General features: G+C 36.0%; 1 protein-coding gene across 8 annotated transcripts in view; it reads left to right on the forward strand.

Annotated features, from left to right (window-relative positions):
- Window positions 1-17,524, forward strand: part of GRM1 (glutamate metabotropic receptor 1) — a 313,949-nt gene that overhangs the window by 262,517 nt on the left and 33,908 nt on the right. For all 8 annotated transcript variants that reach the window (XM_070417848.1, XM_070417849.1, XM_070417850.1 and 5 more), the window contains 2 exons: window positions 4,873-4,999; window positions 14,983-15,913. In XM_070417848.1, coding sequence (XP_070273949.1) covers window positions 4,873-4,999; window positions 14,983-15,913 — 1,058 coding nt within the window. The remainder of the gene's footprint in view (window positions 1-4,872; window positions 5,000-14,982; window positions 15,914-17,524) is intronic.

The raw sequence follows: 17,524 nt of genomic DNA on the forward strand, positions 1-17,524 counted from the left end.
CCAGAATAATCCTTCTGAAAAGCAAGTCAGATGAATTACAATTTGATAATGTATCTACTCTACTTGAAATCTCCCTCCAAAACAAATAAAGCAAACCGAGTTATGTGGTCATTAATAAGGACATATGCAGTGGTCGGCATGGAGAATGTCCTTCAGGGCAGAATTATGTAAGAAAGTAATAAGGTTGGGTGCAGAAACAAAGATCAAGGACAAAGTGAATGCCTGACCAAAGAGCAGGCATTATATTTCAAAAGTGTTGGATTAAGGAGGCACTAAAATTCCTTAAGTGCTTAACTATATATTTTTTAAATTATTCAATTTGACACTCATTCATTGGCTGCCTACTGCGCATTCTTGGTTCAGTTCTGTACCTTGATGACTTTGATCTAAAAACAATGGAAGTCCCTTTTGTTGAGGAGTACACAGTCCATACAGATGATCTGGGCAACTGTGTATACCACTCTAGAGTGAGAAGAGATTGGAGACCTATTACATGGTTAGGCAACAGGGACCAAAATTCAGGTGTAAAGTTATAAAATCTCAGTCTAGTATGTGGCTGAAAATAGAAAATACAAATTCCATATTATAGACATTATTTGGCAAAATTACACATACTTGGTAGCTGAATAAAAGTAAAAGTTACTCCATTTAAGAAGTTTCATTTTTAATTATTTATTAAAGGTATAAACTAATCACTTATTCACTCATTTATTCAGTAATTAAAACCCTAATTTTTAATATTTTCCATGTGCCAGCTACTCCTAGGATCTACCTTTACAGTCATCCTGTATAAATAAATTTGTTTAGCATTATCATCTTTTGGATTTCTCTAATTAGTAGTATTAATTTTATAGTGAGAGAAAAAGATAGCACTGATTGAAGAGATATACAGTATTTTGTGATGGTTCTTAATGTACTTTTAATAGTAAGTAAGATTTAAAAGCAACATTCATTTATTAATTAATTTTTCCCCTATAATTTAGAAAATTTTGTCATGTGTAATGTAAATTCCCCATACTTCTTCTGAGTGTAGGTATGAATTTTTCAAAAAGACTTAATTTGATTATCCTTTCCAAAGTTATTTGAATGTAAAAGAAGAAAAAGGAAACCTTTACTTTTTCTGAAAATATACTGTCATTTGATTTTTTAAGTGTAATTCTAAAATAGTGGTATGAAATTCAACCTGATCTGAGAAAACATAATTTTATTTTTACAAAGGCTACAGTTTGCATGACTTTGAGGGATGCCAATATTTGCAGTTTAATTTTTTTTTTACATATGAAAACTTGATAATGTTTTATGTGTTGGGCAGAGACTTAACTTCTAGTCATGATGAAGTAACAGAGTCCAGACTTTGCTTTGTGCTGTAAACAATTGAAAACTTGACACAATGTATGAAATAATTGTGTTCCCACATTGAGGAGCTGCACATGACCTTGATTTCAGAAGGGAGACAAACAAGGTGAACCTTAAAATCACTCAGGCTTTCTGCCTGGAGGCAATTTCCTGGTTGTTGTTCACTGAGAGAGAACACAAACAGAGTTTAGCCATCTTGCTAATTTAAGAAGACAGAAACTCGAAGTTTCAGAAGGCCACGGCAACTAGAATTTGTAATGCAGAGTAAGGGGGAGGAAAGATCTATGCAGAAAAAGTCCCAGAAGTTGGCTGCGAATTCCCTTGAGTATTTGATAGAATGCCGATTTGAGCATGAGTAGGATAAAATTCAAAAAGTCCAAGTATCCCTAGCTGGTTTGGCTCAGTGGATAGAGCATTGGCCTGCAGACTGAGGGGTCCTGGGTTTGATTCTGGTCAAGGGCACATGCCAGGCTGCCCGCTAGATCCTTAGTAGGCGGCGTGCAGGAAGCAGCTGATAAATGATTCTCTCTCATCATTGATGTTTCTCTCTCTCTCTCTCTCTCTCTCTCTCTCTCTCTCTCTCACCCTTCCTCTCTGAAACCAATAAAAATATATTTTTTAAAAATTCCGGATAAAGAATAATTACTGGGTAGCTGGATTGTAAAGCTCACATGGAGCCAGAAATTGTTCCAGCCTTCACAAGCCAGAGTGGAAACACCTTATTGAATGCACAAGAAATTAAGTAGAGACCCCAGAGGGGCCACACCTTAATAATGATACCAAACTATTCATAAAATAGAGACTATTGTGCACTTGCCCTAAAAGATTAAAAACATGACTCAAAGTGAGCCACAAGTCATTTAGCTGCCTGCCAGAAGGAAGAACAATACTTCTTCAAGAAAAAATCTCCAGTGCTCTACACCTTGTGTGTGACCACACATGGTCAGCATCTAGTCAATAAACTTCAGATATATGACAAAGTGAGAAAGAGTGAGACATAACCAGAAGGAAAATCCAGTAACAACAACACTCCCAGAAATTACATTGATGAAGAAATTAGCAGTCAAAAATATTAAAATATCTACTTAAATTACATACTAAAGAATTTAAAACAAAACATGAATATCATGGGAAGGCAAGTAAAAATATTAAAACATTACAAAATGGGACTTATACAATGAAAACTAAAATATATAAGAAATAGTATTTCAATGAATGGGGTTAACAGATATTAGACATTATAGAAGTAAATATCAATAGTTAAAAACATAGCAACAGGAAATAAGCAAATGAGGCACACAGAGGGAAAACAAAGTTAAATAAATGAACAGATGCTCAGTGACTTGCAGAATACAGTCAAGAGGTATATTACAAGCACAATTAGAGACACAGGAGACAGGCTAGAGAAAATCATTAAAGAAATAATTACTTGAAAAATATTCAAATGTAATGAAAATGTAAACTCTATTTCATGAACCTCAACAAATCCCAAAGAATTTGAACACATAATGAAATTGCTAAAAACCAGTGATAAAAAAGAAAATCTTAAAATCAGCCACAATAAAAAGTTCTGTTACAGACATAAAACAAACTCAGAATTACAGCGGACTTCTCATCAGAAACCATATACAAGGCAGCAAGAAAGGAATGACATGTTTAAAGTGTTAAAAGAAAAAAATATTTTAACCTAGAATTCTATTTCCAAGGACAATGGAATTGCAGAAAGTGCTAAAAGAAATTTAAAAAAAAACCAACCTGCCAATTTAAACTTTCCTACCAAGTGGAAATTTTTTTTTTTTTCAAAAATTAAGCCAAAATGAAGACTTGTCAAATGAATGAACAGTGAAAGAACTCATAATTCTTACACCAGCACTACAATAAATGTTAAGAAATGTTCTTCAGAATGAAGAAAATTATAGGGGATAGAAAATTGGGTCTATACACAAGGACTTTAAAGCACCAGATGTTAAAATATATTTATTAGGTAAATATTCTATCTAATAAAAGAGTAATATGCAAATTAACTGTCACTCCATGACAGAGATGGCAGTGCCCATAGTGGCCGGGACAGGACGCTGGCGACATCACCCTGGCAACATGAGCCCAGCAGGCAAGCGCGGCCCGCAGGCAGCACCCAGCAGGGCCTGCTTGGCCATCGCCATGGTGTGGAGCAGGCAGGCCCCACAGAAAGCAGAGAACCACGGGGAGCAGGCCCAAGCCATCAGTAGGACATCCCCTGAGGGATCCCGGATTCGAGAGGGTGCAGGTCATGCTGAGCCCTCCCCCCACCCTGCACAGATTTCATGCACCGGGCCTCTAGTAAAATATAATAAATTTTTTCTTTTTCCAAAAGTGCATTTCAAAGATGATTGTTTAAAGCAAAAATAATTTTCATAGGTGATTATAAAATACATGTAAGTAAAATGTACTAAAACAACCCAATAGGAGGGGGAGATGGAAGAATATTGTAGGGGTCTTACAATGTAAATTAAGTGGAATAATACTATTTGAATGTAGGCTGTGATAAGTTAGTGGTGCATATTTTCAATCCTACAACAGCCACAAAAGCAACACAGAGGTTTAGCAAGTATGCCAATTTTAGAGATAAAATGAAGTGCTAAAAAAATTCTCAATCCAAAAGAAGGCAGAATAAAAGGAAAAGAAAACATAGGACAGATGGAATAGATAGAAAAAAAAGATGATTGATGCATATCCAATCACACCAATGATTTTAATAAATGACACATTAATAGAAAGGCAGAAATTGTCAGACTGGAGATGAAAGCAATTTCTAATCATATGCTGTTTACAAGAAACTCACTTTAAATGCAGTGTGTTTTGATGTTTATTTTTGTATCGTGTAAGTGAAAAAGTGCTTACCAAACAATTTGAAAATGGGAGAAAGTTTAAACTGCTCAGATAATGAGCAATTCTTCAGTAATTTTGGGCTAGTCATTTTTCTTTCAACAATTTATGTGACCTTTTGAATTCACTAGAGCAAATAGCAAGACCAATAACTGGGCTATACTTTCTTAGCCATCAGTCCGTTATAAAATTTCTCAGACTTTCATAATTATAATAAGAATTCCATAACTCCTCAGTTTTTATGATTTAATGAGTTTTTATTATATAGAAAATTTTGTGTTTAAATATTACTTGTTCTTTCAGAGAAGAAAGCTCTATCTTTACTTTCTGAGAATAATTAATACCTATTAATATAAATAAGAATAACATTCACCTGTTTTATTATTAACTCTGTAAAAGATAATGTAGTCAGTTATCTTTATTAAAGAAATTATTATTGAAAAACTTCCAAATCCAGCATGAAATGAATTGAAATTCACATTTGAACTCTAAGGTAACCAGGTATGTTTTAATCCATGTACTTAATTGTCTCCAGCATATAGAGTTATTTTTAAAGTTACCTTTTTATTGCAGTATGAAAACAAGTCATCTGAAATAGCAGACTTTCTGGAGAAACCTTCTTTAGGCATGTGAAATATTGCTATGTTACAGGTTATACGGAAAGGAGAAGTGAGCTGCTGCTGGATTTGCACAGCCTGTAAAGAGAATGAATATGTGCAAGATGAGTTCACCTGCAAAGCCTGTGACTTGGGGTGGTGGCCCAATGCAGATCTCACAGGTAGGAGCTGTTGTACTTGTAAACCTTGTCTCTGGTGATTGGCCCTTTCACAATGTTTAAAATGTGAGCAATCAGCTCATGCCCTGTTTGATGTTCATTTATAGTATGCACTCTCTAAGGCTCATGCAAAGAGTATACACAGACCTCTTATAAATTTTCCATGGTCTATGTTAAAAGTAAAGTTTATTTAAATCTAAATTTAAAAATGTATTGACAGTGAATCCTGGTATTCCAGTTGTTTAGTTTCTTTTTAAAAATTTCATTTGAAGATATTTCTAATCACTTGAATTTATATTTGAACTTCTTTCCTGAACATCATGTCTGAGGTACTATAGCAGGCCCTATAGATACAAAGATAAGTGAAATATAGTCCCAGCCATGTTTTGCTTAAAATCTATTAGGGAAAAAAACATGTAAAAATATAAAATATAGCCCAGCTGGCTTGGCACAGTGGTTAAACTTTGACATATGAACCAGGAGGCCACAGTTTAATTCACATTCAGGGCACAAGCCCGGGTTGCGGGTTTGATCCCCAGTGTGGGGCATGTAGGAGGCCCCTGATCAATGATTCTCTCTCATCATTGATGTTTCTATCTCTTCTTCTCCCTTCCTCTCTGAAATCAATAAAGACATATTTTTAAAAAAATTCTCCTTGACTATAAGTAGATGAATATTAATAAAATTATCCTTTTAAAGAATTTAATCCATCATATGTATAAAAGTCACTTTAACATTCAAATGAGTTGAGCCAGCAACAGCTCAGACTGTCTTTATCTTGCAATAGCCAAATGTTTCATATAACCAAATATCCATATTTTTCCAATCTTTTCTTTAGGATCTTTTAGAATATACATATCTCACACTAATTTATACTTAGTGTTAAATGCCATCTGTTGTTTCTGCATCTTTTAGTCTTATACATGAATGGAAAATGAGATCTCATTTGCCACTTATTTTGTGCCATGTCAGGCTCAGAGCAAGGGTGCAGTACAGGACAATGTGTTGTTGGTTGTTGCCATGGTAGCAGTAATTGTTAAAAAAGAAAACCCACAGGCAGAGAATCCCCCAAATCACTAGAAATACTCAGAGGAGTAAATGCATTGCTTTTAAGTAGGTATTTTATTTGCATGGGTAGTTTTTTTTTTTTTTTACTGAATTTCAGTTAAAATTGATAAACTATTCTTTTCTGAGAAATGGTGCTTTTTTAAATTGAAGAGAAAGTTTCTTAAGATATGTTTAAAATACTTTTATGAGATAGCTGATTTCCATATATGCTCCAGAGACTCTAATATTAATGGATAAAAGCATGTTTATAAGTGAGTTTTTATTTTTATTAGCATATGTTTCTTGGCTATGAAGAAAAATTGGTATATTTCTTAGAGGATGTGATTTCTGAAGCTGTTAGTAAGCTTGTCATATTTCTTTTTTGGAAAAAATGCACATTTAAATTTTACACTTTATTTTTTTATGATGCATAAACAGGGATCTATTCTGCCATAATATATAACTTCACAGTAGTTTAACAATTCATTGGACAATTATATATAATCTAATGCTACTTATTTCTTTTAAAAAGTAAAATAGTATAAGAAAATTCCTCTTATACTACACTAAATTTAATCATTAAAAATAGAAAATACTAAATTATAGCCCTGGCTGAGTAGGTCAGTTGGTTAGGCCATTGTCCTGATATGCCAACGTTGAGGTTGAGGGTTCAATCCCCGGTCAGGGCAAATATAGGAATCAATCAATGAATGTATAACTAAGTGGAACAACAAATCAATATCTCTCTTTCTTCCTCTCTCTCTCTCTCTAGAAGTTAATGAATAAAAAATTTTAGAAGACAATACTAAAGTATGAAAATTAACTAATATTAACCATTTTTGTTCATTAAAGTAGTTTCAGTGATCTCTCATACTATCTACTTATTTATTTATTTAATTATATATATACACAATCATCTGCTTTATACCCATCTTTTCTTTTTTCTTTTTCTTTTTCTTTTTTTTTTTTTTTTTAGCAACTGGGGTCATATGAATGAATGAAATAAGGTTTATATCCTGGGGGATGAGCTTCATATGAAATTAGACATGTAAACAGTTATGATATAAATCCTACAATAAAAATATGTGCAAAATATCATATTAACATAGAATTTGAAAAGCAATTATTTTTTCCAGGGAAGAGAAAAGCCTTCACAGGGGAAGGAACATTTGAGTTGAACAGTGAATACTAAATAGGCACTTCATATTAATGTAATAACATTAAAGAAAGCATTCAGATGAAACCTTATGTAATCATGAAGTGTTATTGTAAATGTTATTAAATGCCCAAGACACTTTGGGTAGAATAATTGTGGCCTTTCTTTACTTCTTGATTCATATTGTTTTCTTTGCCTAATTGAAAAGAAGTCCAATATTAAATTTTAGCTTCCTCCAATGCATTTGAATCTTACAGGTGAGCCAATACTTGGTTCAAAAATTAGGAATAATCCCTGGTCCTCAGATCAGAGTTATTACCACTTCTCTTGGATTTTGCTCAGAAATTTGTAGACTACTTGAAGGAAACTGACTTGTCCGATGGCTCTGGATTGTCTGAGATGACTCTAACCATGGAAATTGTCAGGTGTTTAAGTTTCCAGGACTTTAAATACATTTTGCACAACTCCCATAATGACTTCTCCTTTTGGATGAGGCTCAGGTAGGCTCAGAATACCTTTCACCCATGTTGAAGGTAACCTCCACCCCTTCTAGTCTTGGGATTCCCAAATACACCCGGAGGTTGGATAATTCTTCTCTTGAAACCTCACAATAGGACAAAAGTGCTTCATGGACCGTGTAGTGTTCATCATGGCAATCAGATAGCACCAAGACAAATGGAGCTCTGGCCAGTGTGGAGCCTAGCAGTGCAGGAGGGGAGATCCTGAAGGAGAGAGCCTGCCTAAATTGAAGCCTGCCAATTGAATTTCCATAGTCTTAGGAGGAGAAAATTCTCCAAGTTATGTTTCCTGGCCTTGCTCAGGAAGCCTTATACTCAGGAAGCCATTATTTAAGGTTTTCAGATGAGCTTCTGAGGTGACAATTTTTAAAAGTCCAAATCAGATGCAGCTGGGCCACCAGCAGATGTGTTTATTTGAATTTTGATCTTGGAGCACCAACCTTTGGGTGCATGAATGCCAGCAGGCACCCTTCCCTTTTTAGGTAGAGTTTTTCAGATGCTTCATCTTCTCAATTGAGCCTCCTGTCATGCTAGTTCTCTGCTATGAACATTTTAACATTGATGCCACAATGCAGAGTGATGCCTGTAGATGGATCCCAGTGATCCTCTCACCTACTCACCTACCTACCTGCCTGCCTGTGTGAATTCTTAATGTGATGATAAAACTGTGGGGAAATGTTCAAGTTTGAAGTACCTTAGACAAATGCCTGAATGAAGCAAATGGAGAGGGGTGGTCATTGTGTTGTGCTGCAGTCTGGGAGGGTACAAGTTGGTCATAGCCAAATTCTGTTAGAATGATGGGTCTTGTTTGGGCATTCTGATTATGTTGCAGACTACCAAGAGAAGGGAATGGTGGGGTACTGATAGTGATCTTTGATTCATCTTGATTTATGTTTTTTAACTTGAATTTTACTTGATTAGATCTCAAAGTAATCTTGGCATTCAAATGGAAGGACCCTGAGGTGAGGGTTGTAGGAGGGAGAGGGCACAGCTTGACATTGATACTAGGAGGGGTGGGAGTGAAGAAATGGAAAGGGGTGGTTAGTTACATTGCAGAGGATGCGGGTGGTAGGGAATGTGGGTTGTAGAGAATTCTCTGGAGAAAATATCAGGGGGCAGAGCTCTGGAGAATTTAATAGAACTTGTGGGCAAATACAAGTTAATATTAATAAATCGTTAATGCTAGTTGAATTGTTGCTTGGAAGCACAAAAGTTCCTTGGATATATTCTAAAGCACTTAGGACTCTCAGTGCAAGGGGAAAAAGCAAAATTATTTTGCTTTGCTGCAAGGTGGGAAAGACTGAAAAGGTGTAACTGAAAACCTGAGTATGGGTCATTTGAAAGATGGGTCTCACAAACTTGCATCAGCAGGGTCCTAACATCCTTCACTGCTTTGTAAGCTTCTTAAGTGGTGTATCTGAAGCTGTGAAGATGAGTTATAGAAAATACTAAATGCTCAAATTATGGACTTTTAAAGTATTTGACTTTGAGCCCAGCCAGCTTGGCTTAGTGGTTGAGCTTTGACCTATGAACCAGTAGGTCACATCTCAATTCAAGGTGAGGGCACATGCCCGGGTTGTGGGCTCTATCCCCAGTGTGGAGCATGCAAGAGGCAGCTGATCAATGATTCTCTCTCATCATTGATATTACTATCTCTCTCTCCCTCTCCTTTCCTCTCTGAAATCAATAAAAATATATAAATGATAAAAAAGATCAACTACTGGTATTTAAATTTGAGATTTTGGTATACACTTAAGATGAGTTTAGATGTATGCTTTTGAGTTACTTTTCTTGGGTTACAACTTGTTTTTATTCACTGAGATTTTGTGATTGAAAATTCTGAGCAAAGTGCAAAACAAGGATTTCTAAAGGAATTTTTATGTTACATCATGCCTTATAAACACATCATTTGTCTTTTCTTTGTGGCCAGTATTAATAGCAACAACAGTTTTTGCTTAATACTATCGTTTCAAAGTCATTTGAACAAGGAGAATCAAATAACCTTTTGTGGTCACTGTAAAATGACTGTAATATTTGGTAGCAAACAATCCACGTACCAAGTTAGAGTTTAGCATCCATCATATTTTTAGTTTAAAAGTTTTGCTTTTTAAGTGATCCAGTACTAGAGGGGAAACTATCAGCCAAAATCAGTTTGGGTATTGGAGCAAATGGGGTGTGATCTGATTGTAAAAATGTAGGGAAGGATCTGAAAACCCTTTATGATATCACTTGTTTGAGATGCATCTACTGCCGTGGTTCTCAACCTTGGCTGCACATTAGAATCACCTGGGAATCTTTTTAAAATCCTGATTTCTGGGCCTCATCCTCCGGAAATTCTGTTTCTTTGTTATGGGGTGGGGCCCCAGAAATCAGGATTTTAAAAAGATTTCCAGGTGATTCTAATGTGCAGCCAAGGTTGAGAACCACTGATCTACTGAATTGGTAAAAGTAATACCAGTGCCTTTTCTTTTTTTTTTAATCATGGCCCTCTTCCCCTTAAATTTCACTTTAGAAATTTTAAATCCACAGTACATTTTGCCCTTAGGGCTTTTGCTGTCTTCTGGTATGTTGGTTTTTAAAAATGTTTTAAAACATGTGAGCCTGATTGTTCCATTCTTAATCAGTGACTTGGGGATGGCACAATTACTGTCCTTGAGATTTAAAGAGTATTAGTTATGCACATATGGGAAAATAGGTTGGGTATGCTGTTGTGCCATTGAAACTGTAAAAATAGGTGGTGAGAAGTATTTGTATGTTGCTCTGTTTGGTAAGAACTAGTACTGTTACCTCATGTACGTGACTAATCCTTTTTCTTTCTCATTATCCTATATAATAAAAGGCTAATATGCAAACTGGTCACTATGATGCACACTGACCACCAGGAGGAAGACGCTCAATGCAGGAGCTTTCCCCTGTTGGTCAGTGTGTTCCTACAGGGGGAGCAACACTCAGCCAGAAGCCAGGCTCATGGCTGGCGAGTGCCTCTGTGGCAGCACTAAGGACTCCTCAGGGGATGTCCGCCTGCCGGCTAGGCCCAGGAAGCAGGCCTAAGCCCTCAGGCAGACATCCCCCAAGGGGTCCTGGACTGTGAGAGGGTGCATGCTGGGCTTTGGGCCCCCCCCCCCGCAGTGCATGAATGTCGTGCACCAGGCCTCTAGTAGCACAAATAAAAGTTTGAATTCTAAACTCAGAAAAAGAAAAAAGAAACTCAGATTAAAATCACTAAGGGATTTAACCTTCAGCAATATTAAGGTTCCTTTTCATTTGTCCAGAGCGTTTGGAATAAATTGTTTGTTGTTTTATGTGAGGCCCTTGTGTAAAGATTTCTAGTCAGAGCAGTCCATTTAGCATGATCATCTCTAAAATATTTCTATTATATTTTAAGATGTTTTTATAGTACCTTTTTACTGCAGAGCTCAATGATTGCTTTCTGAAAGCAATTATTTTATATAGCATCAATGCATAAAAAATTGACATTATTTTAAATTTTTAAAAAGTACCTGAAGACTTTTTTTAAAAAGTTCCTATCTTATGTTAAATAAGTGAATTATTCTGAAAGCATACCAGCTATTAGTTTATATATCTGTTATTTTCTTTTAAAAATTTGTTATGCCATAGGGAGGCCACAATTTCTTTCTTAGAAAAGTTTAGATTATGGTAGTATTGCATTTTGTAATACTTATTAGACTATTTATTATATATTAAATCTGGTAGTTTTCCTTTTTATTTTTAGTATAAGAACAATAGTACTGGGTTGTTTAAAATTCATTTCTGGGTAGGGGCACTTCTTAAGTGACATAAACACAACCCTGAGATTTTTCTACATTGATTAAGATATATAAATATTATATCAGTGGATAGTAATATAGGAAGGAGAAGAAGCAACAATTCATAATTAGCTAATTAACTAGTAGAAAATGTTGGCTGTTTTAATAGGGTTTTATTACTTATGATAACACTTAAACAGCCTTGTACAAAACCTAAACATATTTTGACCAATTCAGTTTATGCCTGCAGTTGTCCTTATGCATTGGCTATTGAATTAAGAAATTGATTTTAATGGGCAAATTGGTTATCTATTGCTGTATCACTTCAAAACTTAGTAGCTTACAACAAACACACATTCATTATCTCACAGTTTCTGTGGGTCAGGGATATGGACATAGTTTAGCTGGGTTCTCTGCTTCATGATCTTTCACAGGCCTAAAATCAAGGTGTCAGCGAGGGATAGGGTCTCATCTGAAGGACAGACTTCCAATCCCACTTGTGTGGTAATTGTGAGAATGTAATCCTCAAAGGTTGTTGGACTAGAGTTTCAGTGTTTTCCTGGTTGTTGGATGGGGACTAATCTCGGTTCCTTGCAACATGGCAGGAGAGTTGGTTACCCAGATGAAAATCATTATCTTATTTGTTGCTTTACCTAAAGATCCACAATTACATTAATTTCTAGTTTATTTACTTTGATATTCTATCTAAATGTCTAGTCACATATAGAATATTTATGAGTCAGTAATTATGTATTTTAACATTTTTCTCTGGTTTGATTCCCCTAATTCAGGTTTGAGCCCACTTATAGGAAGAGAAGATGTAGTCCTTCTCTCAGTTGTTGAGCCTGCCCCAGAATTATTTGAAGGTTTCCTAAAGGCTGTCTTCAATCTTTATTTAGTTTATAACTTTGAATCTTTACCAAAGAAGAGCTTCTGAAATTGCCTTATGTAATGCATTTTTATTTTTAAAATTTTACACCACTGTGTTATTTAAATCTTCTCTTTTCTAATCTGCTGCCTTTAAACATTTTCCTCCATGAGGCTAACAATTAATTGAATTAGTTGGTATATATCTATAGAATGTAACAATAAATATCTAATAAAATTCCTGAATTTTGCAGAAAATATTTTGCCTGTAGCTCTAAAATTTAGGAAAACCATTAATTATAGCTCTTAAATTGGCTCAGGGTTTTAATTCAACTTCCACAGATATGACTTGGGTTCTCCAAATTTAAAATATGGTATTCTTTTCTAATGAAAACTTTGATGTCAGAACAGTTCATTAAAAAAAACATCAGGTAAAGTTACATAGAAAAAGAGAAATGCAGAGAGGGTTGCTTTCAAAAGGTTACCAAGGCTTTGACAAAGATTACATTGGAATTTAAATTTTATTTAGCAACTTCAGTATGCCAATTAAGAAGCTGAATATTAACTAGTTAGTATTTTATTTCCTAATTTGTCTACAAAACCTTTCATATATTTTAACTTATTGATTGTGTCATATCAAAAGTTCCCCTAATGATCATTGTTATTCTAAATATTCTATCTATTTAATCATCTTTCTAAATTTTCTAATGCTGGTATTTTTTAAAAAAGGATCATCTTTTTTTTAATTTTTAAATATTTATTTCCTTCCCCCCCTCCCTCTTTTTTTTTCTTTTTTTTTTTATTCTTTTAAAAAAAATATTATAATAAGTATTACAAAGGGTATTACATATGTGTCCTTTCCCCACCCCCCGCCCTTGACAATCCCCTGCCCTCCCTTACCCCCCAGTGCCTTATGTCCATTAGTTATGCTTATATGCATGCATACAAGTCCTTCAGTTGATCTCTTACTCCCCTCCCTTCTGCCCCCCAACCCTCTCTGGCCTTCCCACTGCAGTTTGACAATCAGTTTGAGGCAGCTCTGCCTCTGTATCTATTATTGTTCAAAAGTTTGTAATGGTCTTTATTATCCATGAATGAGTGAGATCATGTGGTATTTTTCCTTCATTGACTGGCTTATTTCACTTAGCATAATGCTCTCCAGTTCCATCCATGCTGTTGCAAATGGTAAGAGTTCAAAAAGGATCATCTTTTACAGACTCATCAAGGAAATTAGAAGATTTAAAATTAAAATGTGACTTTTTATAGGAAGCGGAAGTTCTTCCAAGAAGAGGATGAGACCTTCACAGACAAACCCTGACAGACAAGAGAGAGGCCACTAAGATCAGTCAAGAGATAGTGCTTGTGAATGATTGGCACTCATTTGTTAAATGTGCATCTGCTCCTGATTGGGTGTTTATCAGAAACAAGTGCTGATACTGATTGGATGGCATCTAAAAACATGGTCACCGAGGGGTGGTGGTGTTGATTAACTGAACAGGTTACCATGCCTACAGAACAATGTCTTCTAAATTTATGGAAATATTTTTATTCTCACAATTTGGGAAATACAGGCATAGACCAAACACAAAATTCTGTTAAGGAGTTGTCTCCGGGACCTGAGACATTTTTCTCTCAGTGTGAAATTAAAAAAAAAGACTTTATTTTCCATCTCGAAGGAAAAGATTAGCCAGGCATTTAGGAACACAGCTCTGTCTCTCTTTTCAAGAGATGCGTGAAGGGAAATTTCATTCTTCCTTGGTATGTCTGGTAGAGGCTGATAACTAAGAGGCTCCTAATTGCCACATACAGATCAGACATAAATAATGAGGTGAGACTTGAAATAAATGATATGATATGTGACAAATAGGACGATGTGGATTCTTCTAAAAAATTGAAGTGAAATTATTGTTTAAAACACTGTGCTGGCCAAGAAAAAAAAAAACTGTCTGTAAGCTGGACTTGCCTCTAGGCCAGTGATGGCGAACCTTTTGAGCTCAGCATGTCAGCATTTTGAAAAACCCTAACTTAACTCTGGTGCCGTGTCACATATAGAAATTTTTTTATATTTGCAACCATAGTAAAACAGAGACTTATATTTTTGATATTTATTTTATATATTTAAATGCCATTTAACAAAGAAAAATCAACCAAAAAATGAGTTTGCGTGTCACCTCTGACACGCGTGTCATAGGTTCGCCATCACTGCTCTAGGCAACAACTACATGAAAATAAAAATTGTATTAGTTTATTTCTTACTAACTTATCTAACACATTCTCACCATTTAACCCCCACTGAAAACATAGTCTTTCTCTTTCTAAAAGTGTAGAACCAAGTTTCACCCATAGAGTGTCATTCATTTATAATGCTGGTATTAGATAAAGAGGATCATTTTTATAGATTTAAGTATGTCATATTAGGATTGTAATGCAATTAGGTTTAAGAACATAACTGTCCAGAGAAAACAATAATGTATTTTTATTTGTGTAATAGTGAAGCATTTTTAAAAGCATTAAGATAACATAAATCATGGAAGATGTGAATTTAGCTATGCCTCTAGTAACTAGAAAGCACTGTTATTATTGATCAGTAGAAATCTTAGATTCAATTTAAATCTACTTTTCCCCTCACAGGCTGTGAACCTATCCCTGTCCGCTACCTGGAGTGGAGCAATATAGAATCCATCATAGCTATCGCCTTCTCCTGCCTGGGCATCCTTGTCACCTTGTTTGTCACTCTCATCTTCGTGCTGTACCGGGACACACCCGTGGTCAAATCTTCCAGTCGAGAGCTCTGCTACATTATCCTAGCTGGCATCTTCCTGGGTTACGTGTGCCCTTTCACTCTCATTGCCAAACCTACCACCACGTCCTGCTACCTCCAGCGCCTCCTGGTTGGCCTCTCCTCTGCCATGTGCTACTCTGCTTTAGTGACCAAAACCAATCGCATTGCGCGCATCCTAGCTGGCAGCAAGAAGAAGATCTGCACCCGGAAGCCCAGGTTCATGAGTGCCTGGGCCCAGGTGATCATTGCCTCAATTCTGATTAGCGTGCAGCTAACCCTGGTGGTAACCCTGATCATCATGGAGCCCCCCATGCCCATTCTGTCCTACCCAAGTATCAAGGAAGTCTACCTTATCTGCAATACCAGCAACCTGGGTGTGGTGGCCCCTGTGGGCTACAATGGACTCCTCATCATGAGCTGTACCTACTATGCCTTCAAGACACGCAACGTGCCCGCCAACTTCAATGAGGCCAAGTATATCGCCTTCACCATGTACACCACCTGCATCATCTGGCTGGCTTTTGTGCCCATTTACTTTGGAAGCAACTACAAGATCATCACTACCTGCTTTGCAGTGAGCCTCAGTGTAACGGTGGCCCTGGGGTGCATGTTCACTCCCAAGATGTACATCATTATTGCCAAGCCGGAGAGGAACGTCCGCAGTGCCTTCACCACTTCTGATGTAGTCCGCATGCATGTCGGCGATGGCAAGCTGCCCTGCCGCTCCAACACTCTCCTCAACATTTTCCGAAGAAAGAAACCAGGGGCAGGGAATGCCAAGTGAGTAATCTGATCGGGTTCTCTCTCTCTCTCTCTCTCTCTCTCTCTCTCTCATTTTCTTTTTTTTCTCTATTTGACTAAATCATGTTCTTCACTTTTCCTAATGTTTTTTCTTAACATTGTCTTGTTTTTGTCCTAATCTCACATTCTGTTGGATTAGGATTATCTTCTTGTTTTCATTCCTTTGAAAGGGCAAGAGGCATGAAGCACCAACCAGCTGAACATATTCCGACCTAGAATCTGCAGCTTCTATTCTGCCAATAATGTTTTCCCTTTCACGTGGGTCCTCTCTCTATGGAACATCAACACCTCTATGGGGTCTGGGTCAGAGGTGCAAACTCTAGTTCTAATTTCTAGTTTAGACCATGGTTGAAGATCTTTTGTGATTTATTTTTATCACTCTACAGCCACATCATCACTAATCTGGGGTGAGAGGAAGAGAATTAAGCACTTAGAGAAATTTTTCAAAATTTGACTACAACTGAGCACCAAGTATGTCCTAAATTAAGTTCCCTTAAGCAACTATAATATCATGTCCCTCTTATTTATTGAACTTTAATGTATACTGTAATAAAGATGTTCCATAATTCTATATATTAATTGAATTATCTCAACTGCAAGGTCATGATCAGAACTTTCTTAGCCATAAAGTACCAAAAGAATTAAGAACCACATAAAGGTGATGAGCCCCAAACTTGAGAATCAGTGTGAACATCAAACTCCAGATTATTCTATTCTGGTAATTTTTCTGAGTAGTTTACATAATAAACACTTTCCTACCTTCTTCTTGACTCTGCATTGCAAATAAGCATATGCTAAATTTTGCATGAGTCATCTTTTCTGAGATCCATGAAGTAAATTTCATGTAACATTTACTATTTTGAAAATGACATGGATGCTTGAAGCTCTAAAGGTAATTGAATTGTCCAAAGATAAATTTCCCCATTAACAGTATTAATTTTACTTTTTGAAACAATCCTTTAAAATCAAGACTTTTAGTAGTAATTATTATAATGTATACATTGCTTTATAACTATTCCACCTACCTGACAAGTAAGCAAGATAAGAGGGATTGGTGTTATTTTTCTCCATGTTGTAGATGAGGAAACTGAGACACTGTGAATTTATGTAACTCTGAAGTATAATTTCACTTAGTTAGCCATTCTTTGCCTATGTCTTAACTGGCATAACATTTCTCATCTTAACATATGTCAAAAAATCTACATGCCTTAAATTTCTAGTTTTGTATTTTCACTTGCCAAGCAGCACCATGAGCATCTCTTACAGAAATCCTGTCATTGGTTTGATGATCAGATGAGACAGTCTATGGAAAAATATATTTTTGAAATCCATAAGTTTATTTCAAAAAAGGACATCCCTAAATTTTTTTTAGCATTATGGATGAAGACAATAATTTACACCTACTTCTCACTGTATCAACTTCAAGTTCTTCATAGGATGCTGATCATCCAAGTTGCTTAGTCATTTTTTGCCCTACCCATGGTTTTTATGCTACCCAGCACCCCTCAGTAGCAGCCTCCTGGCAGGGGATTACCAGCGATATGAGAGCAAACCAACAATGCCATTAAATAAGAAAAAAATAGACCGTAA

Source organism: Myotis yumanensis, unplaced genomic scaffold (genome assembly GCF_028538775.1).
Source record: "Myotis yumanensis isolate MYYU_CA2020_CCGP unplaced genomic scaffold, mMyoYum1.0.hap1 SCAF_6, whole genome shotgun sequence".
Classification (NCBI taxonomy): domain Eukaryota; kingdom Metazoa; phylum Chordata; class Mammalia; order Chiroptera; family Vespertilionidae; genus Myotis; species Myotis yumanensis.